The 27,887-nt window shown below is 42.1% G+C and overlaps 2 protein-coding genes across 4 annotated transcripts in view; both read left to right on the top strand.

The window, feature by feature from the left end:
- The window catches only part of LOC112258119 (AF4/FMR2 family member 4-like), a 33,590-nt gene extending 20,871 nt beyond the window's left edge, over nt 1-12,719 (top strand). For both annotated transcript variants that reach the window (XM_024432250.2, XM_024432249.2), the window contains exons 7-20: nt 109-175; nt 379-477; nt 683-836; nt 1,012-1,884; nt 5,096-5,181; nt 5,278-5,530; nt 5,879-5,976; nt 6,268-6,331; nt 7,764-7,900; nt 8,320-8,391; nt 8,519-8,612; nt 8,792-8,835; nt 9,024-9,235; nt 9,520-12,719. In XM_024432250.2, coding sequence (XP_024288018.1) covers nt 109-175; nt 379-477; nt 683-836; nt 1,012-1,884; nt 5,096-5,181; nt 5,278-5,530; nt 5,879-5,976; nt 6,268-6,331; nt 7,764-7,900; nt 8,320-8,391; nt 8,519-8,612; nt 8,792-8,835; nt 9,024-9,235; nt 9,520-9,647 — 2,381 coding nt within the window. In that variant the 3' untranslated portion in view covers nt 9,648-12,719. The remainder of the gene's footprint in view (nt 1-108; nt 176-378; nt 478-682; nt 837-1,011; nt 1,885-5,095; nt 5,182-5,277; nt 5,531-5,878; nt 5,977-6,267; nt 6,332-7,763; nt 7,901-8,319; nt 8,392-8,518; nt 8,613-8,791; nt 8,836-9,023; nt 9,236-9,519) is intronic.
- Nucleotides 12,720-13,772: 1,053 nt separating this feature from the next.
- Nucleotides 13,773-27,887, top strand: part of shroom1 (shroom family member 1) — a 56,212-nt gene continuing 42,097 nt past the window's right edge. For both annotated transcript variants that reach the window (XM_024432248.2, XM_024432245.2), the window contains exon 1: nt 13,773-13,952. The gene's annotated coding sequence lies outside the window, so the exon portion shown is untranslated. The remainder of the gene's footprint in view (nt 13,953-27,887) is intronic.

Below are 27,887 nucleotides of genomic sequence, written 5' to 3'. Positions count from 1 at the left end.
CAGCACTTTTACATTCAAGTCTCACACATTTTGAACCTCTGGATGCAGGTTGATTTCACCATTGTCATAATGGTAATGAGTTCTCTTCTCACCCTTCCTCACCTCCAGAGAGACCAACCAAGACATCGAGCAGTCACCAGTCCAAGGCAGCGCCATGCGATGGAGATCAGGCCAAGTGAGTGTCCCTTCACCCTGTAAATCTCTAAGAACATTATGGCTAGCTGCTTAATGATCGTGACACAGTTGACAGAGGATCCACAAACATTGAGGGACACAGGATAGGAGCCATATTGCTTAGTTCTCCCTGTAGTTGTTTGTGTGGTAATGAAGCCATATGTGTTGTTAATGTGTAATTTCCACGGCCTTGTAATGTTCCAGTAATGTTTTGCTGGAAGATGACCTGAAGCTCAGCAGTGATGAGGACAGTGATGGAGAACAGGACTCGGCCAAAAACGCCTCCAGAAACGCATCAGCAAGGTAGTGGCCTTACTGGTATCTCAGACTGCGACCCATTGGAGCTCAAGTTCTTGATACGATTCACCCCCCTCAGAACTGGAAATAAATGCAATTAGAATAGCTAGCTATTTCTATGTGTAACTACTAACTGATGATGCCTCCACATGAACGGCCCTGGCCTACTGTCCACTATAACTTAATGTGTTTACCTGTCTCTTTCCCACAGTAACAACAGTAATAACAGCGAGGGAGCGGTGCACTCGCGGGACGACTCCAGCAGTCACAGTGGCTCAGAGAGCAGTTCAGGGTCGGACAGCGAGAGCGAGAGCAGCTCCACGGATAGCGAGGCCAATGAGCCCCCTCGCCCGGCATCACCAGAGGTAGGCCTAGTTTTCCTTTTCACCTACCATCTTCTGGACCAGTTATTACATTATTGTATTATAACCAAGGGTTGTCACTTGTCAGTACTGTTTACCTTCTGGCACCTGACCTGATAAGGCATGCAGAATATGATGTAGTAGATCCCAGTCCCAATTTCTACACTTCTCCCCACAGCCTGAACCAGCCACAGCCAATAAATGGCAGTTGGACAACTGGTTTAAGAAAGCCAAGCAGTTCTCCCCGGCCTCCCCAGTGGACAGTAATGTACCCACCAAGTACAAGAAGGAGGGGCGGGACCAAAGCTCAGGCCGTGGCTACAGTGGGCAGGGCGGGTCTAAAGACTCAGGGGCGCCTACACCTAGCAGGGACCTGAGGGCAGCACAGAAGGGCTCAGAGAGCGGCCGTGGCCGGCAGAAATCTCCCGCTCAGAGTGAGGGTGGCCCGGGCCAGCGCAGAACAGTGGGTAAAAAACAGCCGAAAAAGTCTGAGAAGCCCCCGGTGGTGGAGGAGCCAAAGGGGGGGCTAAGGGTTGAGAGTGAACCCGCTCCTGAGATCCCTCCCCATCGGCCCAAGGCCGCCACCAAGGGCTCCCGCAAACCAAACATCAAGAAGGAGCCCAAGTCCTCACCCAGACCGGCTGTGGACAAGCGAAAGAGCAAGGCGCCCACCAAGACTTCCCAGAAGTCCCGGGAGTTTGTGGACACGGACTCTTCCTCCTCAGAATCGGAGGAGAACGACAGCATTCCCTCGTCGTCTCAGACCCCCAAGTACACAGAGAGCATCAGGACTCCAGTGTGTGTGTTCTCTCCTATGGAAGAGAAGGAACTGCTCTCTCCTCTCAGCGATCCGGATGACCGCTTTCCCATCAGGCAGCAGCAGGTGCTCATGGTGAAGATCGACCTGAGCTTGCTCTCCCGCGTTCCTGGACGGCCCTACAAAGACCTGCTAGAGCCCAAAGTAGAGAGGGACTGCTCCCTGGACAGAGACAAGGACTTCCAGAAGCAGCCCTCTGAGAAGAGCTCCGGTAAGGGCAAGAGGAAACACAAGGTATGGCCTGCCACAGCACACTGCTATTCATGCCGTGTTAGGACTTTCCTATTCACATTGGTGAAAAAGATTGTTATGACAAGGTCTGATACATTTTCAATCCAGCTGTTTTTATCTCAATATGAAATAATTTCTGGGTAACCATTAGGGTGTTTTCACATATAGTCCTCTTTAACAAGGACCAATATCTGTACTTTTAAAGTGAACTCTGCGGTAAAAAAAAAAATTTGCAAAATAACTCAGTTCTTTGTATTCACACTGCCCTTGAATTTGAAAGAGGACTCGATGCTTTTCCCAGTTCACTATTTCACCTATTTTGTGGTCCAAGTCATTTTTTGCATTCACATTGCTATGTTTAGAAAGGAACCCAGATCTTTTTCCAACATTCATTCAATGCACTCTGGGTTTTTACAAAGTGCAGGACAAGCCCTTCCATCAGAATGTGTTATCGAACAGCTAGATATACCTACTTACATGTTGTGCACGGTGGGGGGCATTGTCATGCTGAAACAGGAAAGGGCCTTACCCAAATGGTGACAAAGTTGGAAGCACAGAATTGTCTAGAATGTCATTATATGCATAGGGGCAGCTACCATTCTCCTGGCATCCGCCAAACCCAGATCCGCCAAACCCAGACTGGCAGATGGTGAAGCGTGATTCATCACTCCAGAGAACGCGTTTCTTCTGCTCCAAAGTCCAATGGCGGTGAGCTTTACGCCACTCCAGCCAGTGCTTGGCATTGCACATGTGTTCGGCTGCTCGGCCATGGAAACCCATTTCATGAAGCTCCAGACTAACAGTTCTTGTGCTGACGTTGCTACCAGAGGCAGTTAGGAACTCTGTACTGAGTGTTGCAACCAAGGACAGACAATTTTTACGCGCTTCGGCGGTCCCGTTCTGTGAGCTTGTGTGGCCTACCACTTTGCGGCTGAGCTGTTGTTGCTCCTAGACGTTTTCACTTCGCAATAACAGCACTTACAGTTGACCTGGGCAGCCCTAGCAGGGCAGAAATTTGACCAACTGACTTGTTGGAAAGGTGGCATTCTATGACGATGCCACGTTGAAAGTCACTGAGCTCTTCAGTAAGGCCATTCTACTGCCAATTTTTGTCTATGGAGATTGCACGGCTGTGGGCTTGATTCTATGCACCTGTTAGAAACCGGTGTATAGCCGGATCAACTAACTTGAAGGGGTGTCCACATCATTTTGTGTGTGTATATATAGTGTAGACTGCATTTAGTAAAAGGGACATTTCGCAATTTTTCTACTTCATAGTCATCTCCAGCACCACCCTAACTAACATCAACATGAAAATGGCGCGTTTCTATGTTTTGTAGTAAAAAAAAGAGAGGAAGATTCCATTCAGTGTGCATCATGTGATTTTAACCAGTTATGAGTAGGAATTGCCTACTAATTTTCTATTTATTGGTTGATGATGTCATTGGAAACATTTATGTTCCTGTATCTTTGTTACTACAAAACATAAAAATGTGCCATTTTCACACATGTTGGGGTGATGCTGGAGATGATGAATATGAGGTTGAATTATTTATTTGTTATCCTTTAACGCGGTAATATGTAACCTTTTGGGCGACCCTACCAAATTCACATACAAATGTGAGTTATAGATCTGCCATTCTCGTTTGAAAGCAAGTCTAAGTCGCAGTAGATCTTTTTCTATGTGCGGTATTTCTATGCTTCCCCTTTGTTTCATTTTTGATTATTTTACTTTTGGTTTTCTACACCAGCTTCGAACAGCTGAAAATCATTGGTAACAGAATAAATAGCAGACCAATAATGCAGATTAAATAATGCTTTAATTGAATGTAGGTTTGTGGTTAGTGCTATCAGGGCTCCTTCGGATGTCCATACCTTATATCCTAACCTGAACCCTTACCTAACCTTAACTCTTACCTTAACATTTACAATGGTTAACTTCAATAGGATAACGTCAGAGTTAGGCTGTCCCAAGGATTCCGGATTGCAAGGACCTTGATTTTGTACCCTATGTTGTGATTCTCACCAAATTTTGTCGGCTCAAAGTATTCAAATCAGATAAACCGTTTATGAAGCTCTCTTAGCCTATAGATCACATAATCTGAACATTGTACCAGTACAAAACAGATTTCTGCATTTCTGTGCATCCTTGAAAATCGCTAAGCTTTATCCAAAAACGCCACATTCTTTTTCTCCATGAACCTGCACATCATCTTCTATCTTTTGTGGCTCAATGCCAGGGCTTATGGCAGGGGAAAGGGTGTTGCAGTAGTCAAGTGTGTGGTGCAGGAATAATGACAAGGGAACCTGGGGAGCTTTGTGTTCACATTGCCCTAAAGAAGGGAACCATACTGCAGTCAAGCGAACCAAACTCAGACCACCTCTCAAGATGGTCTCCTTTCGCTTCGGTGGCTCTTTTGGGGGGTCTGAGTTACTTTGGAGTGTTCGCACTGCACAAAAAAATTAAGCAAACCGCACTGAGTTCACAAATTAGCCGAAAGGGACCAAGTATAAATACACCCTTAGGTACCTTACTGTGATTGTTTAGCTTTGACCATTTTAATTGAAAACAAAAATAGTTTCTTAGCAAAGACTAATTTCTCAAGCAATAATTTTGCCAGGACTGTTTGGGAGTGGTCTGAGTGGGAAGAGGAAAACTGAAAATTAGCCTTATTGGCAGAGGTTTGGAACTCGATCTAACTAACTTACCGCATGGTGATGGCACAAACCAGTCAAAATATGTATGGAAGTAATATATGGAGACTGTTTAGTGCCACAAATAAGTGATTTTAAATACATGTAATAAAAATGAAATCAGGATTTTTTTTAAATCTCTGATATTGGATAGATACTTCAGAACAAACTTGTAGTGAATCTGTTATTCAATGTGTTTGTATGGGCTAATAGCAGTAAGGCCAGATATCATTTTTATACGTTATACAAGGGATCTTACAATTCCAAATCAAATGGCAAAATTATCCTTGGTATGACCTTCTCAACCCCCCGGGCTTAGACAGGGCTTAGAGTCTTATGGGTTAAGCTTGAATGTCAATACGTTTTGGCCATCTTCCTAATGTTTATGACCTAGAGAATAGAATGTGATATTTCATGTTCAGTTGATACCCAGTCAAATACCAAGGACCCCATTCCTTACAAGCCTTTCAAATGCACCCACAATAAATCATCCTTTCCCCTCCCCTGTTATTCACTTTAGAATGATGAGGAGAGCACCAAGCCTGATGGCAAGAAGTCCAGACTTGAAGACAAATCCTCATCTCATCACAAGAACAGCAGCAAAGAGTGAGTGACTTTTTATTCAAACCATACCATCACATGCTTAAATTCTGCAAACCAACATGAACATTGAATGCTAAAATTGAAAACAACCCACACCAGGTCTAAGAGGGCAATGGAGGCCAAAGTGAAGGAAGAGCCGGTGCCCTCTCCCTCCATATCAGGGTCAGGAGGGCTGCAGAGAACACCCAAGGCAGAGCACCAGAGCCGCAAGCGGACGGTCAGCCAGTCTTCCACCTCCCTGTCCAGCGGAGCCAGCAGCGGTAAGGAGGGAGGCCACAGCACCAAGAGCAGCTCCACCTCCAAACACAGGAAGGGCGAGGACAAGCAGGGCAGGAGCAGCCGGGAGGGCAAGGTATGTGGGTGTGTCAGTCTAGTCTGCCTGTCTGTCTATGTGGGCTGCACACTGTCATGCTCTACTTATGACACCATTTTATCCAAACTCGTGTGTGTGTGTGTGTGTGCGCGCGCGCGCGCGCGCGCACACACACACAACTAGGGTGCCCTTTACCAGCTGCACTGAGCATTATTCTGGCTCAAGTGTCAAACAAAATGTCCACCGACTGCAAATACATTTGGGAAGGAAACAAATATAACATTTGTAGCTCATCACTTTCACCACGGCATGATTTGTTATTCCCATCACATTGTCACATAAAATAGCCCACGTAGGAATAGGATTATAAGCGTTGTCTCTCCGCAGGAGAAATCCTCAAAGGGCTCTGATAACAAGCTTGCTGTGCCACGGCTCTCCTCGGACGGCTCAAAGTCCCTGAGATCAAAACTGCTGTTTGAGGACAGGTAAGAAGAGCCATCTCTCCACTGTGGATAACCCACTGCCAGTCAGCATGTAGAGCTGCAGGGGATAGGGTTGTCTGGCATATGGGGAATGGATGTGCCAGTGTAAAACAGAGATACCATACATTACCAGTTTAAAAGCTCAGTGGGAAGGGTCCGTCCACTTGCTGTGGCGAAGAAACCTCGTGCATAGTTGTTTAGAGAGTATACTCAAACATTTGTATGTTATTTTTCTAAGTTTGGGCGTACAGGAAACGAATGCAATAACTGACTGGTGAACCTGTTCTTTTTCAGGGTTCACTCTGCGGATCACTACTTACAACAGGCCAAGAAACTGAAACACAATGCAGATGCACTGGTAAGAAACGGTTGTAGAAGCTCTAATGTGAAACCAAGAGCATGTAGGGCTGAAAATGCTCTTTGGTTGATGAAATGTAATTTCCTTATTTTACCAAGACAAATATGACTATTCACGTTCTGAATTGTTCAGTGGGTTCTTTCTCTAACTTAGCATTTATATCCAAAAAGTCGGATTTCGTAACCTAATACATCCAATAATAAGCATCGAGCTCTGACATAGCGGTGCGGGTTTCTTGTAACAACTTTTGAAGGTTTCACAATTTGTTGTCATCTTCAACGTTGTTTCTGTTGGTTGCAAAAAGCAAAATTAGCATGACACGAGCAGAGTTAAATGTGAAAGGCTTTGAAAATAAGAAGCTTGGTATACGCTCAGTGGTCCGTTGACATTTCGGAGAGATGCTTGTTTTTGTGAGACATTTTCAAACAGGAATGTCGACTTAATATTAAAAGCTTATACTAAAATATGATGACTCAAAATCGATTATCCATCTTACCTCTATAATGTTTTCTGTCCTACGAATTCGAGAAGCTGCCGAGTTAAACGGGAAAGTGAGCCTGTCAGGTAGCCAGTAGCCCAGAATCCAGCCTTGCTGCCACGATGCAATTTTCCTGATTTTTTTTTATTTATTATTTTTTTTTTTTTACCACTTTTTTTCCTCACCCTAATTCTGGCCATCCTACAAGGTTAAACACTCCAATAGCTTTTGAATGGATTATGATAGAGACATTGACCCATTGGTCAAAAGATGCGTTTTTGTTTGAACACCCTAGAGCAGGGGCATTCAACTCTTACCCTACAAGGTCCGGAGCCTGATGGTTTTTGTTCTACCTGATAAGTAATTGCACACACCTGGTGTCCCAGGTCCAAGTCAGTCCCTGATTAGAGGGAAATAATGGAGGAGAAAAAAAGCACTGGAACTGGCTTTGAGATCCAGAGTTGAATATGAGGGCCTAGAGTATGACAACTGTTTTTCACGAAAAGCTAGGGAATTTAGTAATTATTTTGGACACACTCTCTGGAATAGAAGAGTTTAATGGTTTTACTATTCAGTGCTTTTGCATCCTCTTTTTGGGTCCTCTGGCTACTGAAAGTGGAGCAGCTAGATGTGCTATAATTGTCCACACTTGGTATCAATAATTCACCTGGGGATTATCATCAGATACTTAAGTGTATCTCACTGTTCTTATTGGGAGACGGGAGCCTGTCTAGCCCTATTCTCAAGTATCCAGGGAAACCATCAAATATTTGTATTAGAAATCTACATAATACTCATGACATTTTAAGTCTGCCATGTTTATTACAACATTGCTTTCACCACTAGCATTGGTCATGAAGCGTTCCCCTTGCTACTAACTGTCTACTCGATTAGTGAGAGGGAATCAGTTGCATAAGAGCCAGTTTTCCTAATGTGTGTTGCTGCTGTGTGCAGATGGACCGGTTTGAGAAGGCTGTGTACTACCTGGATGCTGTGGTGTCCTTTATTGAGTGCGGAAACGCACTGGAGAAGAGTGCTCAGGAGGCTAAGTCCCCCTTCCCCATGTATGCCGAGACCGTGGAGCTCATCAAGTAAGAACAAATGGCTGTGTTTCTCGACAACTTCTTTACGACATGTTTTAACATATTTTCAACATGATATCGCTGACAGATATGGCAGCTCTGCTTCTAGCTCCAAAGCAACTTTCCATTATTTTGTTTTACAAGCATTCCACTACATCTGCAATAACATCTGCTAAATATGTGTATGTGACCAATACAACTTGATATCAAGTAGAAATTATCTTCACAGTAGCAATTACCTTTTCATAAAGACACAATGGACCCAAAATTGTTCAAATGGACAAATAATTAACTGAATTGACAGTATACCATAATATTATGAAACCTCTTAAGAGTGCTTGTGTGGCATTGCCAGACAGACCTACTGAGAACCAGTCATTAGTCTCTCACTCTCTTTCTCTCTGTCTCCGTCTGTGTGTATGTCTTAGGTACACTATGAAGTTAAAGAGCTACATGGCCCCAGACGCTACGTCAGCAGATAAACGGTTAGCCGTGTTGTGGTAGGTGTCCTGACTCATCACTCAATAGATTCCATTTAGAGCGTGTATGGACATTAGTGTCGTTGTGCTACTGCTCATTGAGTCACTCTGCTAAAGTTCATTCATCCCTACCTCCCTCCCACTCCAGCCTGCGATGCCAGTCCCTCCTCTACCTGCGACTGTTCAAGCTGAGGAAGGAGAGTGCACTGAAATACTCTAAAACACTCACAGAGCACCTGAAGGTAATTTATTGTCCTTGGTACAAGTTCAGAGTTGTGATATTTTTGCTTAAATGTGCATTCCTTTAATTTATTGTTGTATGGATCAGAAGAATGACAGACATTCATGTTGCATTGCTTATGTTTATTTGTTTATATCAAATTGCTCGTGTTTATTCTGCATTTCAATTTGCGTTTTTCAGAATTCCTTGAGTAACACCCAAGCGCCCTCTCCTGGAATGGGAAAGTAAGACATTTTCGTTGTTGTATGCTGTCTTGAGACCAACAGTATTCTTAGATGTATTTCACTTGTGAGGAAGTGAGAGTCATCAATTAATGGTCTAGACGTAATGCTGAATCATGGTGGAAAAATCAAATTTTGAGCGGTTGTGATTCTCCTCTTACCATCCATCTGCATCTACCTTTGTCTTTCAGTAAAGCGGCTGGCATGCCCTCTCCAGTCTCTCCCAAGCTGTCCCCAGGTAGTGCCGGTAGCTACTCGTCAGGCACATCCAGCGGCAGCTCCTCGGTCACCATTCCCCAACGCATCCACCAGATGGCTGCCAGCTACGTCCAGGTCACCTCCAACTTCCTCTATGCCACCGAAGTGTGGGACCAAGCAGAGCAGCTGGCAAAAGAGCAGAAAGGTACCTGACTCACTCCCTCTTATCAGCTTCATCAGCACAAGAAGAAACTAGACTGGGGGGGGGTCTCCTATATAGCATGCATATGACAGTGTTAGCCCAACTTCCAATGTATCAATATCCTATCTAGTGCTTCTTTTAAGACATTAGATAAAATAATTGAATACTACTATTAGATTGAAACTAACTCTGTAAGTGTTGAGCTGGCAAGCCATTCCTAGGCAAGAGGTCTCTGACTGTTAAGTGTTTACCTTGCTTACCCTGGCTGTGACCTGTCTATTTTGCAGAGTTCTTCACGGAACTGGACAAGGTGATGGGCCCTCTAATCTTCAACACCAGTAGCATGACTGAACTGGTGCGCTTCACACGGCAGGGCCTACACTGGTTGCGGCTGGACGCTAAGCTCATTCCCTGAAGGATGCTATAACCCCCCCCCCATCCCCACTGCCCCTCCATGCACACATGAACTATAACACTGTGTCCATTTTCTACACCAGCTTGCCAAAAACACTGAGCGATATTGAGCATCTTAGATCTACGACTATCCCAGGTGTGGGGGGGAGGATTAAGCTATCTGTACATACTAGCAAATCCACTATTAGTGGTCTTTGTCATATCTTTGGGTTTTGCAAAAGAAAGTCATTGTTCTATTTGGCACAACGCTTTTGCAGAATTATTTTAGATGAAATACACAATTCTATAGGCTATAAGCACATTATTCACATTTGGCTTTTATTTATATATAGATTTTTTTTTTTTTTACCAAAGTACTTCCTTCAAACCAAAGGTGCTTTAAAACTAAGGTTTGTCTCTTATCTTTTTTTGTGCCTTGTATCTGATCTACAGGAAACTAGAATATACCATGTGTTGAAATGCAGATCCAGCAAAGTTGGTGGGGATTTAAATGGTTTGATCAAATCAAATGTTTCAAATCAAATTTGGAGACATTTTAAAGCTTCCAAATGTAACTTTTTTGGAATTGTACTGGACGCTAGCTGTGATCAGTGGGTTGAAGACAGTCTTGATGGTGTGTGAAGTGACCGAGAGCTTGGTTTGCCTGACAGATATCACTGACGCATGCACACATTACTCTTAACAGTTGCCATTTGAAGGGGAGGTAGCGCACAGATGACCACATTTGGCGTTCGCCTGTGATACACCATTCAATTGATTTTGTTTAAGTTACTTTCATCGCTCTGAAGAACCATTTCCTATTTGTCAATGAGTTCTTCCTATGAAATCTAGTTTGACTGTAGTGGAAAGGTTTTTTGTTGTTGATGAATTGCCCAGAGAGATCATTAATTTCTCAACAAGGTGTTATTGTTCTATTTGATTCCTTATAGGTTTGTACCGGAAAGGGTTGCTGTATTTTTCTAAGGCGCAGCAGGGTGTGTGGTTGGTATTGCAAATGTTATCCTTGAAACACAATGTAATTATTTGTATAGTTTCTTCAAAAATTGCCTGGCAAAAGCAGATACTTACTGCAAGGAAGGACATGAATGCACTTGCATTTTAAGACTACAATTCTTTTTATAGGTTATATAGCATACACATTGGTGGTGCTTATTAGCCATACATAGATCGACTTGTAAGTTCATGAGTGTTATATTCCAATCACAAAGTACATGGCCAATATATATTTTATTTATGTACCAAGCAGTTACTCTGTTCAAAGTTGTTCACTTTCAGATTGTTAGGCTTGAAATGCAAAGTATTTGTATTGAATATGAAACTGTCATACTTAATTTAATGTTTAAAAGTTGTTCCTGGGTTCTCTACATAGCGTAATAGTAATTTGTGTATTACAAAATATAGAAATGTAATCTATGGTCTATATTTATGGTACAGGTTAGATTGAGCTACTATAGTGGTAAACTGCCCTAATATTTATGTTATTTTGTATTGTCATTAGTTTTGCAACAAGGCAACAGAAAAGTGAACTTGATGCATAAGTGGTATTGTATGATGAAGGGTTTTTTCCTATTAACCCATGTATAATATACACATGCTGGAAACACTAGTACCTTTTTCTCATTGGCACCCTGGTCTTTAATTTTGGGGAAACTGTTATTTCTTCTTGCACTCAGAGTAATGGAAGATATTTTATCTATGCAGGATTTTTTAAGTAAAATCTTTGTAAATCCTTTTTTTGGCTTTTAGTTTGAAATCAGGAATTTCCACTTTTTAATTGTTGGCCAAAACCTATTTTGTTTGACACAAATGTCCAATGCTTTTAGCTTATGCCTCATGCTTGTCCACTGATTTACTGGTATACATCTGCTTTTGTAACCAAACATGGATGGCTTAAGCCATTTTGTACCTTAAGCTGGAGGCCACTTTTCTCAGATAGTTCTCTGGGTTTGTGTGTGTTCATGTAGCCATGTCTTCATACACTGGTAAACTTGTAAGTACAGCTGCAAGGCTTGTGTTCCATCCTATTCAGATGTACAAAAGATGAGGATAATTTTAACATTTCTCACAAGGCTTTCACTCATATGCATTTGTTTTTCTGCCACTTTAGCTTGTCAACCATTTTTTTTTCTTTGTTTGGCTTTTACTGAATATTATTTGAAGTGTTTGGAAGATATTGTGTGGGTTGTTTGATACCATATTTCAATGTAAGTATAGTTAGTTATAACTTGAATAAATCCAGGGTAAAATGAAATGTTCTGACCTTCAATAGAAAGACTTAACACTTGCATGTCTCTATTTAAATACAAATATGTATAAATTGTATATAAAATTTCTTTTAGGGTAAATTTCTACTACAGTTTAACATTTGTATTGAAATTAAGTTGTAAATACATTTTGAGATTATATGCACATTTTCTGAGCTTTTTTCTTCAAAAAATGTTAGATGACACTTGAGTCTCTGAACACTGTATATCAATATGTTTATTAATCATTTTTGTTACTGTATTGTATGCCTTGTCTCCTGCTTCACCAATGTCTGTCATTGTCATAAGCATTATCATCATTGATGTCTTTAGATCAAGTGCTAATATTGTCTTTTCTGTATTTGATATGGAGACATTTAAATCCATGCAATGTATATTGCTGATCAGATTGAATGGATGGATGTTGGTGTGAGATGTACAGTTGATCATAAGAAAACCATCTCAGTTTCTACTTCACGTGAGAAAGCTCTAGCCCTTTTGAAATTGATCCGAGATGTCTTTTGAGATATGTCTATGTCAAGCAGTTGTAGAAGTTTATACAGTATGTTGTACTTATTTTTAACTGTCTCATCAGCATACAAAGTACAGTAGTTTTAATTGGGTTAGTTTTAAACTATTGATAACAGATGTATTATGGATGCAATATTAAGTAAAGGTACTCTTATGAGTTTGTTATTCAAACTTGGAATAACATGTCATTTAAAATCTCTTGTGAAGTATTACTTGTTACTAATGGGATTTCTGAGTCTGTCCTGAATATAATTTGTATTTTACTGTATTGAGAATAAAATATATATGGTTATGTTTAATTTACATGTGGTTTCCAATACATTGTACCATTATGTCAATACACTTGGATGTAGATTTATTTAAGAATGTGATTTTGGTTGATTGTAGAAACCTCATTCATTGAACACAACACATTTTAAGACCGAGCCCTTAAATGGCTGCTGGCTTCTCTTAAGAAACCCCACATATCTGGAAATACCCCCCTCCTTTAAGGCTAGTCATACTGGCTCTTGTACCTGTTGTGCCAAGGCCTGAATTGCCACCCTGTGGACATGAATTGTACAGTCACTACATTGACTGTGTTTACCTTGGAACCTGTCTTGGAAACATTTTAAAATGCCAAGTGGGGCTTTCTGATCTGCCTGACAAAGTCCCCTGGTCATCTGAGGGGAAGTATCCCAAAACCGATCAACAGTAAAAAGAGCTGTGTTCTGGAGTGACCATGCATCTGCATGGTTACTTTCTCTGTAAGTGGTTTAACAACATTGTTGGGTCCTCGGCAATAGAGCGTGTGCTTAACAATGCTAGGCCGTGCATTACTGAAACAAAGTAGTTTGTATAGCTCTAGTATGCAAAGGCTCTTAAAAATGATTAGCTACTTTCAACCCACATTGCACTTCTTGGGGAACATTAACCCTTTTGTGCCAAGGGAATAGACACTGATGTTCAAATTATATTCACACTAATTTCTAAAGGGTTTCCCTATTAAATAAAGGTAATGTCTTACAATTAAAGACAAGAACAGACTGTAGTTGGTCTTCATGGTGTGTAAGAAACTTTGTTGCTTATTGTACAAACATGCTACAGGCATTTCTTAACCTGTCCGATGACCTTCAGCTTGTATAAATAACCTAGTTATATGGGTTGGAGATGAATAACATTTAAACTCACCTTTGTTTGAATAAATAATTTGAAATGTGATAAGAGTTCAAATCCAAGTCATCCTTAATGACTTGCAATCAATTTCTAAGCGGAATATTTCATACAAGGACTAGTATTCGGAAAGCCCCGCCCACTCATCTGCCCATTGGTTGGGCTGGAATGCTATGCAATTCTATTACCTTTCAGGCTTTTCTTTCCTGTGTGGCCAAGGTAGCCATACGGGAAGCGTATTAGCTGTGTTCTTTCTCAAAGACCATTTGTTTCATATTTTCAATCAGGTGAAAGTTTTTATTCAGTTCGAGTAAAAAATAACATTCATCTCACCTGAGCGACACAAGGATTCGCAGATACCGCCAACGTCGAGCACCCAGGTATGTTTATTATTATGAAGTTTAGCAGGTGTATCGGTATCGTACTCACCACCAACCTGTTACAGTTTCGGTCCTGGCCAGGAATAGTTTTGCTATTTAGGATACTGACTATAAAGCTGTAGGGGAGAGTGGGGTAAATTGAGCCAAAGGGTTCAATTCAGCCACCATTGTTTCTAGGAAACCATACGCAACATTAATCATTAGACAAAATATTTAAGAAGAGGTCATCATTTCAAGAAGTCTGTGATGGAAAAAACCACATGGAGAAAGTGGTAAACAAGTTTGGTTCAAAAAACTAATTTTCACCAAGTCAAATTAATATATTGTGTTAGAGGTTTCATGATGCTTATATCTAAACCGAAGTAGATCATTTTAAATGTGCAATATGCAGAAATCACTCTGCCGTTTCCTGGTTGCAAAAATTTGAATAGTTCGCCTAATTTCAGTTTGTGGGAAAACAAGCCTAGTGTAGAGAATCATTGTACCATTTAAACCGCTGTGAAATATATTTTCAATAACCAATGATATTGTATTTTCAGCTGTTTGAAGCTGGTGTAGAAAACCAAAAGTAAAAGGACAGAAAATTCAACTTAATTATGGAAAGCATAGAAATATTGCACATAGAACATATCTACTGCTTCTTAGACTTGCTTTCATTGAAAAGGACAGATCTGTAACTAACATTTCTATGTGAATTTGGTATGGCTGCCCAAAAAATTACATATTGCAGCTATTAGATTGTTCTATAAATCGGTTGGGGTCTCTAAGCTTCATTATGAGGTCCTAAACCTAGCATAAGTGTGTCCTTATCGTCAAAATGTTTGCCGTGGGCAAGTTGAGCCAATGGCCATGGGGTAAGCCCATGGCAAGTTTAGCAAATTTAAGTGTTTTCTTCCCAGGAAAAATTCAAGGCATCATTGGAATATGAGTTAACAACAGGTCTTGGCCTATGTTTCAATTATTTATTTTTAAGTACAAAGTGTTTGTTAGGTGTTAAGCCTGTGTTGAATTGTGTGTTTGAGAAGTAAAGATAGACATGGTTTTAAAAAGGTAGTGGTAATATTTTATTCAGTACAGAAATGTGTAGGCTAACTTACCCTGTCCCATTGGCTCAACTTAACCCATAAGTCCTGCCAAGAGAATACTTTTTTTGGGACAAGCTATGTTTTAAAAAGTGTAATATTTACATTAATTCAGAATATTTCCAGGGATACACAACATCCTGAAATATATGTAGATATAGCATCTTTGTTAGAAATAATACAATATTTCCCTTGACGAAGTGATGCTTAATGTAAAGAGACCCTATCGTTTGATAACAATAATCAAAATTGCACTTTTATTGTATCATTGTTTTCAAAATGCTTTATTTACTGAAAATATTTCCCAAACTGTATCTACATAAGTATAATGAAGCATTTTTGCTGTTGTGATGTTTATTAAATGGTACAATTAATTGTAACCATCCAATTGTAACCATCCAAGTACAATGTTTTGCTTTACACCTAGGCAGATGTCTTAAAAGTATTTTCAGATCTGCTAATGTGTCTGCTAATGGGACTGAGATTATAGTCTAATTGATCATGCTTAGGAAGTTGAGATCGATAATTGATTTAGCAAGGGAATTTCTCAAGAGGCGTATTTGTAAACCATCCCTAAGCAATATATTGATCTCCTCCACTATACCATTTAATAATTCTATGTATTATTAGTGTATAATATATTTATTGTATTTTCATGAGGCTATAACTAATATAATTTAACTATAGTGTAGACTAGTTCTGTAATGATGGACCAGTCTATCAACTTATCATGTCTCAAATTGAAGGAATGCTGTCACTTTAGATCTGGTTGAATAATGCAAGGAGGGCCTTTTAGGCTAATGACTTTTGTATGTTTAATTTAAAGTGGGAACAAAAATGACACCCATTGTTCTGTGTTGTTTTGGGGGAAACCAGACACTGGGGTTTTGTCCTGATGCTGAAACTAAATCACTCATGCGTGGTGAACACTGCCTCTCTGTGTCCTGTCCGGTCTGGCACGCTCAGCAGTGGTCAGGACACAACTCTGCACCCACAGGTCTGCCAGGGAATGTGTTTGCATACACACTTGCATGCAACACACACACTCATAGGCGAAACACATGCAGCATACTTCTCGTCCCCCACGCTATCTCTGGCACTTATTTTCTGTCGCATTCTCCCTCACCCTGACATTGTCCGTCTCACCAGTACATACCTACATTATGCAGCAGCTCATCTTTCAAGTACAGTACTCTGTACTGTTGAGTATGCCTATCATCTGAAAAGGCTGATCACCCTGGGTCAGTCAGTCAGTATTATGTCACAGTTGACTACATCTCCTGGAAGTACCTGAGAATTTCCAACTTGTTGTACTTCCCAGACTCAGTATGATGTGTTTTGTATTAGGATTCATTAGGGATGTGCATCTTTCCTTTTCAAATTAAATAACATTTTCTTTGTTACATATGCCAAATACAACCTTATTGTGAAGTGCTTACAAGCCCTTAACCAACAATGCAGTTTAAAAAAAAAAGTAAATAAGAAAAATGTGCTAAATAAACTAACGGAAAAGGGTTAGTTGAGGTAATTGAGGTAATATGTACATGTAGATAGGGGTAAAATGGCTATGCATAGATAATAAACAGAGTGGCAGCAGCAGCCTGTGAAGGAATGTGAGTGACTGTGTGTTTGTGTGCGTGTCAGTGCAGTATGTGTGAGTGTGTGTTTGGAGTCCAGTGAGTGTACATCGAACCTGTGCAAAACAGTCAGTGCAAAGAAGAATAAAACAAGGGAGGGGGGGGGGTCCGGGTAGCCATTTGATTAACTGTTCAGCAGTCTTATGGCTTGGGGGTAGAGGCTGTTAAGGAGCCTTCTGGTGCCAGACTTGCCGCTCCTGTACCACTCGCGGCTTTACCCACTATCCTCTGTAGTGCCTTGTGGTCGAATGTCGAGCAATTGCCATACCAAACGATGATGCAACCAGTCAGGATGCTCTTGATGATGCAGCAGTAGAAGTTTTTGAGGACCTGATGTCCCATGCCAAATCTTTTCAGCCTCCTGAGCGGGAATAGGTGTTGTCGTGCCCTCTTCACAATAGTGTTGGTGTGTTTGGACCATGATATGCCCTTAGTGATGTGGACATCAAGGAACCTGGAAGCTCTCAACCCGCTCTCAAGACGATTCGATATGTACCTAGATACATGGGCTCCCTCTAACGTTTGTTGCATAAACACATTCATTTTCCATTCTAAATTCAAATCTGATCCTGATGGAGCTCATGAGCTGGGTCTGTCTGAGCTGACTTCTCTCTCTGTGTGATTGTGTGTGTGAGTGATGTACATGTCAGTGATGTATGTAGGCACCTGCCCTGAGCCATAAGGGAAACTGGGCATCCCCCACTCTCAGCTAAGGGGCCAATGTTTGCCTTTTGTCCCCCCACCTTTGATCTGAATTCACCATCATAGTGTTTGAGCTATTCATGTATCAATATATACATATATTATTAGCTATGACATGGCCAATGAATATATAGCACAACTTTGTATTTCACCCCATCAAAAAAAATCGAATGGTTTAGACCGTACATTTTTACAGATAACTTTTCTATCCTTGTTATGAAATTGTAAACTTACCCTGTATATCTAAAAATGACCATCTACACTGATTGTTTACAGCAAAACTACCAATACTATTGCTTATGGTGAACCTGAATATTCAAAATAAAATCGAATGTAGCATAAGCCCCGATCAGCAGATAGGATATAGCCAGATGTTTCGTTTCTCGCGCGGTAGCTTAGGCTACTTTATTCCGGTAAAACACCATTTTCAACAGCACATTTGATAACAATAACCTAGCGATTTACATTGGTTGTCACTCACCTAATAAAGCCCAACATTACGCAAGCCAATTTACAAACATTTGACTGCTGAAGATGACATGCGGCCTAACTAACTCTCATTGGTCAGCACGCAAAGCAGGGCACAGTGCGCAGTTTGAGTAGGCTACTGATATTGCCTGGGTTGTTCGGCATGCAAAATTACTTGTTGATCAAAGACTCAACATAGTTACATGCTTAGTTCAACACTGAAGGAGAAGACGCATCGGTTGTCACACAAGATTAGGTATTTTCTGAAAGTAGAAAGAAAGTGGGCTAATATACAAAAATAAAAACGTTTTAATCAATTTTATGGCTGATGCCTGCTACTTTTGGATCGGTTTGGGGTCCCACAGCTAAAATAGAAATCAGTTCTATTTCTGACCAGATCCCGCTGCAAGTCCTGCCTCTCCCATCTCCTCATTGGTTTATAGAAGCAGGAACCCCGTTGGTTATATCCACGTGGGGGACTGAAAGATGAGGTCAGTGGCAGTAATGCACCTAATTTATTAAAGTTGCCAATCACAATATAAAGTCCAGAGAAGAAAAGGCCTGGAAGGAAGAGAGATGACTAGAAACGATTCGGTTGACTGTTTTATGTGTGGATTAATTGGCGTAGAGGACCTTGTGCATTTCAGGTAAAATAACAACTCAATGTTTATATCCCAGGACAAATTAGCTAGCAACAGCAAGCTACCTAATAGGACAAATTAGCTAGCAAGTCCAAGCTAACTAGCTAAATCTCCATAAATGTTTAATGCTTTTCGACCTGTCCCCAAATTAATATAATTGGTTCAGAGTTTGTTTTGATATTTTAACTTGCGTGTCATGATCGCGTTTGCTGTGGGGGGACAAAATAAATGTATGCACGATGGTGCACGCACGCAGCCGGTTTGGGTTCTGTTTTAGAGCGTTTTCACATCTTAGAGCGTTTTTTGAGCTCTAATTCAATTCAGAGGTAGACTATTTGTTACATTTTTTTCATATTGCCAAATGAACTAAAATTCATAACGAAAACCAAGTGTCCATGCAAGTCATTTGTTTATTATCCAAAAATGCTCCATTAAATCCATTTATGATTATCATGCAGCACCACTTGTGTGCAATGGCAATTTTAGCATGTAAATCTTGGAGAGGCAAAAAAAATTAAGTGGGAAGCATGCCAGCAAAGACACTACACAACACTAACAATACATGAATTACACTATAACGGTGACGAATGGTGCCCACAAACTGTTAGGGCCTACATAAAGCTGTCCCAACAGCAGTCCCAACACCTTAACACTGCTACACCTGGCTATCAGCGGAGCCTTGTTTGGCAGCGAAACAGTTCATTCAGCCTCATTTACTGTCTTTAAAAAAACATGGCTGACTTGGTTAAACAAATGGGATTTCTAATGACAATTGAGAAGTACAAACTATGGCATAAGGGGACGACAAGCGGATAAGATTTCAATGAAGAGAATTAATGGGGCCTCCCGGGTGGCGCATGGGATAAGGGCGCTGTACTGCAGCGCCAGCTGTGCCACCAGAGACTCTGGGTTCGCGCCCAGGCTCGTAACCGGCCGCGCCTGGGAGGTCCGTGGGACAACGCACAATTTTGCCTAGCGTCGTCCGGGTTAGGGAGGGTTTGGCCGGTAGGGATATCCTTGTCTCATCGCGCACCAGCGACTCCTGTGGCGGGCCCCATTAACCTATCCAAGGTTGCCAGGTGCACAGTATTTCCTCCAACACATTGGTGCGGCTGGCTTCCGGGTTGGATGCACGCTGCGTTAAGAAGCAAGGCCGCTTAGTTGGGTTGTGTATCGGAGGATGTATGACTTTGACAACCTTTGACAAGATAGTAGCTACTAACAATTGGATACCACGAAATTGGGGAGAAAAATAAAAAATAAAGAATTAATGAGCGAGCTAGGACAGATGTAGTTAATATACAGTGCCTTGCGAAAGTATTCGGCCCCCTTGAACTTTGCGACCTTTTGCCACATTTCAGGCTTCAAACATAGACATAAAACTGTATTTTTTTGTGAAGAATCAACAACAAGTGGGACACAATCATGAAGTGGAACGACATTTATTGGATATTTCAAACTTTTTTAACAAATCAAGAACTGAAAAATTGGGCGTGCAAAATTATTCAGCCCCCTTAAGTTAATACTTTGTAGCACCACCTTTTGCTGCGATTACAGCTGTAAGTCGCTTGGGGTATGTCTCTATCAGTTTTGCACATCGAGAGACTGACGTTTTTTCCCATTCCTCCTTGCAAAACAGCTCGAGCTCAGTGAGGTTGGATGGAGAGCATTTGTGAACAGCAGTTTTCAGTTCTTTCCACAGATTCTCGATTGGATTCAGGTCTGGACTTTGACTTGGTCATTCTAACACCTGGATATGTTTATTTTTGAACCATTCCATTGTAGATTTTGCTTTATGTTTTGAATCATTGTCTTGTTGGAAGACAAATCTCCGTCCCAGTCTCAGGTCTTTTGCAGACTCCATCAGGTTTTCTTCCAGAATGGTCCTGTATTTGGCTCCATCCATCTTCCCATCAATTTTAACCATCTTTCCTGTCCCTGCTGAAGAAAAGCAGGCCCAAACCATGATGCTGCCACCACCATGTTTGACAGTGGGGATGGTGTGTTCAGGGTGATGGGCTGTGTTGCTTTTACGCCAAACATAACGTTTTGCATTGTTGCCAAAAAGTTCAATTTTGGTTTCATCTGACCAGAGCACCTTCTTCCACATGTTTGGTGTGTCTCCCAGGTGGCTTGTGGCAAACTTTAAACAACACTTTTTATGGATATCTTTAAGAAATGGCTTTCTTCTTGCCACTCTTCCATAAAGGCCAGATTTGTGCAATCTACGACTGATTGTTGTCCTATGGACAGAGTCTCCCACCTCAGCTGTAGATCTCTGCAGTTCATCCAGAGTGATCATGGGCCTCTTGGCTGCATCTCTGATCAGTCTTCTCCTTGTATGAGCTGAAAGTTTAGAGGGACGGCCAGGTCTTGGTAGATTTGCAGTGGTCTGATACTCCTTCCATTTCAATATTATCGCTTGCACAGTGCTCCTTGGGATGTTTAAAGCTTGGGAAATCTTTTTGTATCCAAATCCGGCTTTAAACATCTTCACAACAGTATCTCGGACCTGCCTGGTATGTTCCTTGTTCTTCATGATGCTCTCTGCGCTTTTAACGGACCTCTGAGACTATCACAGTGCAGGTGCATTTGTACGGAGACTTGATTACACACAGGTGGATTGTATTTATCATCATTAGTCATTTAGGTCAACATTGGATCATTCAGAGATCCTCACTGAACTTCTGGAGAGAGTTTGCTGCACTGAAAGTAAAGGGACTGAATAATTTTGCATGCCCAATTTTTCAGTTTTTGATTTGTTAAAAAAGTTTGAAATATCCAATAAATGTCGTTCCACTTCATGATTCTGTCCCACTTGTTGTTGATTCTTCACAAAAAAATACAGTTTTATAGCTTCATGTTTAAAGCCTGAAATGTGGCAAAAGGTCGCAAAGTTCAAGGGGGCCGAATACTTTCGCAAGGCACTGTAACTATTTGTTTAGCACTTTTGAAATGTACAGCGACAGAATTCAGAACATTGTCCTACCTCTATAACCAACTCAGAACCATAGGCTAAATAAAGGGGGCATATATCAGACAATGAAAGCTCTTGCAATATTCAATGATTACATTGATCTAAAACAGGTTATAGGTGACGTGTGCACCACCAAGTCAGAACAGTAGGTGAAATTAAGAGGGGTAAATAGACCAAATTATTAGCGTGAGGCATATGGGCTACTAACATCTTTATTACACAACATACACATATGTATATTGTAGCTAAGAAAGTAATACTATCTCCCTGGCATATTACATAGTTTATGCAGCAGCATACATACAATTTTTGGACTCTTGTTGTGCTGTGCTCACTTGAACAGGTGGTCCTTCGTGGGCAAATTTTGTCATCAAAGTCTGGCATTCTCTGGATTGATGGTGCTTTCAAAACAATTGGGACTTCGGAAAAAAACATGGTCGAATCATGATGACGTGGTGGTGCCGGATTTACTATTCCGAGTTGATTATTCTAAGCGTATTTTCCCAGTCAGAGATTGTTTATTCATGAATTACCAGTTAACTTGACTTCAGTGAGTTCAAGACTTCTCACTTCCGAGTTAAGTTGTTTTGAGCGTTGCACAAATCATGCTTAGTTGACCGCATGGCCAATGTTGAATCTTTATCATTTTAAACTTGGAAAATAGCCCCCCCAACCCTGAGATTTGGGACCACACAGGCACTCCAGTGAATAGCAACCTAGTGATTAGTTTTCAATGCTTCCAGTTAGCCACTGTCACTGATTCTTTCCAAACCGTTCCTTGTGGAATTTGCAATTTCCAAATGATTGTGTAATGTTTGTCCAATGGCCGATGAGCACCGATATGTTTTATCTATAATATATCATAATTATTTATCTTCAAATGACAAGGATTAAAAACGATTGGCCAATAGATTTTCAACTTGATTCATGATGATGACTCCTAGCAAAGATTTTGCAAAATATGTTGACATGTTCAGTTCAATGAAAGCTACACCACATATAAATCAAATCAAATCAAATTTTATTTGTCACATACACATGGTTAGCAGATGTTAATGCGAGTGTAGCGAAATGCTTGTGCTTCTAGTTCCGACAATGCAGTAATAACCAACAAGTAATCTAACTAACAATTCCAAAACTACTGTCTTATACACAGTGTAAGGGGATAAAGAATATGTACATAAAGATATATGAATGAGTGATGGTACAGAGCAGCATAGGCAAGATACAGTAGATGGTATCGAGTACAGTATATACATATGAGATGAGTATGTAAACAAAGTGGCATAGTTAAAGTGGCTAGTGATACATGTATTACATAAGGATGCAGTAGATGATATAGAGTACAGTATATACGTATGCATATGAGATGAATAATGTAGGGTATGTAACATTATATTAGGTAGCATTGTTTAAAGTGGCTAGTGATATATTTTACATCATTTCCCATCAATTCCCATTATTAAAGTGGCTGGAGTTGAGTCAGTGTCAGTGTGTTGGCAGCAGCCACTCAATGTTAGTGGTGGCTGTTTACCAGTCTGATGGCCTTGAGATAGAAGCTGTTTTTCAGTCTCTCGGTCCCAGCTTTGATGCACCTGTACTGACCTTGCCTTCTGGATGATAGCGGGGTGAACAGGCAGTGGCTCGGGTGGTTGATGTCCTTGATGATCTTTATGGCCTTCCTGTAACATCGGGTGGTGTAGGTGTCCTGGAGGGCAGGTAGTTTGCCCCCGGTGATGCGTTGTGCAGACCTCACTACCCTCTGGAGAGCCTTACGGTTGTGGGCGGAGCAGTTGCCGTACCAGGCGGTGATGCAGCCCGCCAGGATGCTCTCGATTGTGCATCTGTAGAAGTTTGTGAGTGCTTTTGGTGACGAGCCGAATTTCTTCAGCCTCCTGAGGTTGAAGAGGCGCTGCTGCGCCGCCTTCACGATGCTGTCTGTGTGAGTCGACCAATTCAGTTTGTCTGTGATGTGTATGCCGAGGAACTTAAAACTTGCTACCCTCTCCACTACTGTTCCATCGATGTGGATAGGGGGGTGTTCCCTCTGCTGTTTCCTGAAGTCCACAATCATCTCCTTAGTTTTGTTGACGTTGAGTGTGAGGTTATTTTCCTGACACCACACTCCGAGGGCCCTCACCTCCTCCCTGTAGGCCGTCTCGTCGTTGTTGGTAATCAAGCCTACCACTGTTGTGTTGTCCGCAAACTTGATGATTGAGTTGGAGGCGTGCGTGGCCACGCAGTCGTGGGTGAACAGGGAGTACAGGAGAGGGCTCAGAACGCACCCTTGTGGGGCCCCAGTGTTGAGGATCAGCGGGGAGGAGATGTTGTTGCCTACCCTCACCACCTGGGGGCGGCCCGTCAGGAAGTCCAGTACCCAGTTGCACAGGGCGGGGTCGAGACCCAGGGTCTCGAGCTTGATGACGAGCTTGGAGGGTACTATGGTGTTGAATGCCAAGCTGTAGTCGATGAACAGCATTCTCACATAGGTATTCCTCTTATCCAGATGGGTTAGGGCAGTGTGCAGTGTGGTTGAGATTGCATCGTCTGTGGACCTATTTGGGCGGTAAGCAAATTGGAGTGGGTCTAGGGTGTCAGGTAGGGTGGAGGTGATATGGTCCTTGACTAGTCTCTCAAAGCACTTCATGATGACGGAAGTGAGTGCTACGGGGCGGTAGTCGTTTAGCTCAGTTACCTTAGCTTTCTTGGGAACAGGAACAATGGTGGCCCTCTTGAAGCATGTGGGAACAGCAGACTGGTATAGGGATTGATTGAATATTTCCGTAAACACACCGGCCAGCTGGTCTGCGCATGCTCTGAGGGCACGGCTGGGGATGCCGTCTGGGCCTGCAGCCTTGCGAGGGTTAACACGTTTAAATGTCTTACTCACCTCGGCTGCAGTGAAGGAGAGTCCGCATGTTTTCGTTGCAGGCCGTGTCAGTGGCACTGTATTGTCCTCAAAGCAGGCAAAAAAGTTATTTAGTCTGCCTGGGAGCAAGACATCCTGGTCCGTGACTGGGCTGGTTTTCTTCTTGTAGTCCGTGATTGACTGTAGACCCTGCCACATACCTCTTGTGTCTGAGCCGTTGAATTGAGATCTACTTTGTCTCTGTACTGACGCTTAGCTTGTTTGATAGCCTTGCGGAAGGAATAGCTGCACTGTTTGTATTCGGTCATGTTACCAGTCACCTTGCCCTGATTAAAAGCAGTGGTTCGCGCTTTCAGTTTCACGCGAATGCTGCCATCAATCCACGGTTTCTGGTTAGGGAATGTTTTAATCGTTGCTATGGGAACGACATCTTCAACGCACGTTCTAATGAACTCACACACCGAATCAGCGTATTCGTCAATGTTGTTATCTGACGCAATACGAAACATCTCCCAGTCCACATGATGGAAGCAGTCTTGGAGTGTGGAGTCAGCTTGGTCAGACCAGCGTTGAACAGACCTCAGCGTGGGAGCTTCTTTTTTTAGTTTCTGTCTGTAGGCAGGGATCAACAAAATGGAGTCGTGGTCAGCTTTTCCGAAAGGAGGGCGGGGCAGGGCCTTATATGCGTCGCGGAAGTTAGAGTAACAATGATCCAAGGTTTTTCCACCCCTGGTTGCGCAATCGATATGCTGATAAAATTTAGGGAGTCTTGTTTTCAGATTAGCCTTGTTAAAATCCCCAGCTACAATGAATGCAGCCTCCGGATAAATGGATTCCAGTTTGCAAAGAGTCAAATAAAGTTTGTTCAGAGCCATAGATGTGTCTGCTTGGGGGGGGATATATACGGCTGTGATTATAATCGAAGAGAATTCTCTTGGTAGATAATGTGGTCGACATTTGATTGTGAGGAATTCTAAATCAGGTGAACAGAAGGATTTGAGTTCCTGTATGTTTCTTTCATCACACCATGTCTCGTTAGCCATAAGGCATACGCCCCCGCCCCTCTTCTTACCAGAAAGATGTTTGTTTCTGTCGGCGCGATGCGTGGAGAAACCCGCTGGCTGCACCGCCTCCGATAGCGTCTCTCCAGTGAGCCATGTTTCCGTGAAGCAAAGAACGTTACAGTCTCTGATGTCCCTCTGGAATGCTACCCTTGCTCGGATTTCATCAACCTTGTTGTCAAGAGACTGGACATTGGTGAGAAGAATGCTAGGGAGTGGCGCACAATGTGCCCGTCTCCGGAGTCTGACCAGAAGACCGCCTCGTTTTTTTGGGTCGCCGCATGGGATCCATTCCGTTGTCCTGGTTGAAAGGCAGAACACAGGATCCGCTTCGTGAAAATCATATCCTTGGTCGTACTGATGGTGAGTTGACGCTGACCTTATATTCAGTAGTTCTTCTCGACTGTATGTAATGAAACCTAAGATGACCTGGGGTACTAATGTAAGAAATAAAACGTAAAAAAACAAAAAACTGCATAGTTTCCTAGGAACGCGAAGCGAGGCGGCCATCTCTGTCGGCGCCGGGATTTGACATAATTTTATCTGTGGCCAATGACCTTAAGCCTTCATGGATGGGCCCTTCTAATGTAACTCTATGGCAGCACCGAAGGGGCTTGCATTTTCTAGCTCTACCCTTGGCGGTGACGTAGTGTCCCTATGAGTGACAGAACATTGAGCCAATCATGCTCCATATTGTCTGCTGGCTTGCCCCACCACCACAGAAAGCACTGAGCTAGGCTGAAACACCTGCGTTTTGGTGCTGCCTTACTCAAGAAAACAAAAAAGAGACCATGTTTGTATGCAGCTTCATTAACTCATGTGTATATATATTTTTTCTTCATAGTTTGCAAACTGATATGTGACAGGTGTTAATGCATAAATAACATGCAAAACAGGCAAGCCCATAAGTGTTTTGATTTATTATTTTGTGTGTCCCAATCTTCATATTACTTTCACTTTGGTCTTCCAACAACATACTGGAGGAAATAGTTGCTCTAACTGCTTTGTGAATAGGCTATGTCCCCAAACCCCTAATCTGCATCGGATGTGCTCATAAATATGCTGCTACTCACAGAATGTTTCAGACATATCAAGTTATGATGTTTTGTGCATTTCATCAAATGTGTGACTCTCCTGTGTTTGGTCCAGACTGTCTTCTTACCTGCAGCGAACCGCACCACGGTACAAATTGAATCGGGCCGAAACCACCCTTTCTGAGCAAACCACAGTGTGTTGTTAAGTGCGGATAGTGTTCACACCAGTCCAAGCGAACCGAACTAAGGGAGTAAACGCACCAGAGTTTGGAAAAACCACACCAAACCAATTTGGTGTGAAAACCCCCCTAAACCATCCTACTGCTGCCAAATCCACTACACGATTTAATGCCAAACCAGTAAGTCATGGCAAATGCCACAAAAGTCACTAAACCAACATAATTAGATGCACAAACACTGAGTGTCGCCTGGAGTACTTTTCCACTGTTGAACAGGGACCAGCCTCCATGTCAAATAGATCAGCTATTGTTCTGCAGGCCATAACAGCAGAGGCACGATTCATTTCAGTGCAGCAAGAGTTCGTATTTCATCATCCGGCATCAGTTTACCTAAAACACCCATGGCTCTACTCAAATTGTATAACCTTCCGTAACCCTTCCCATTGTCCCTCTGTGAAAGAGTTAATGAAGTCACCGACACACATCTGTCACCGCTATCCTCTCCTATTAACTCATGACAGGGTGCAGTGTGCAATCAGAATGACAGGAAAACAGAAAATAAACAGATACATTAACAGTGGGTATGTCTGGACACTGTAATTTGATTATCCAGGCTGTGGTGCATGTGAGTTACAGTTCGAGAGAGCAAAGATCGGCAATAGAGAGGAATGTAGATGGCTGCATGTCCGTTAATCCTGCCCCATGTATAATGGACCGGGGTCCAGGGCTTTTATGACACGGTTGACACAATATTGATGTACTCATGGTATCACCTGACTGACATAAGGAGGAACACAGAAGATAAGACAGTTTCAATAGTCCATTGGCAGAATTGTTTATGACAGTTGTTAAGAGTGCTCCACTAGCACTCTAGAATTGGAAGTGGAATTTTTACTCATTTACATTTTAGTCATTTAGCAGACGCTGTTATCAATACATCATGTCTCATTCGCAGTCAGTCGATTAGTGATGAACTCCTAAAATGATAGGTGAATAAATGTATTTGTAACTGATATCCAGAGTGGTCTTGTGTGTGGAGGCTTGAGATCCAGAATCCTCTCACTTTCATGACCCATCACTGCAGGAATATGACAGACCCTAACAGTAACTCCTGCTGATTGGCTTTGACAAGGTGCAGTATGGGGGATCCCTCCAGACTGCCGTGTTGAGCGTATCTCCCTGAGAGAGATTGGGACTGACAGAGGCCCGCTGGGGGTGACCAGAATGTCTGACATTCCATACACACTTGGCTGTGTGCACTAAGGCTTACTCCTGGGAGACAGGA

This window comes from Oncorhynchus tshawytscha, linkage group LG09 (genome assembly GCF_018296145.1).
Source record: "Oncorhynchus tshawytscha isolate Ot180627B linkage group LG09, Otsh_v2.0, whole genome shotgun sequence".
Lineage (NCBI taxonomy): Eukaryota > Metazoa > Chordata > Actinopteri > Salmoniformes > Salmonidae > Oncorhynchus > Oncorhynchus tshawytscha.
This window is presented reverse-complemented; position numbering and strand designations above follow the sequence as displayed.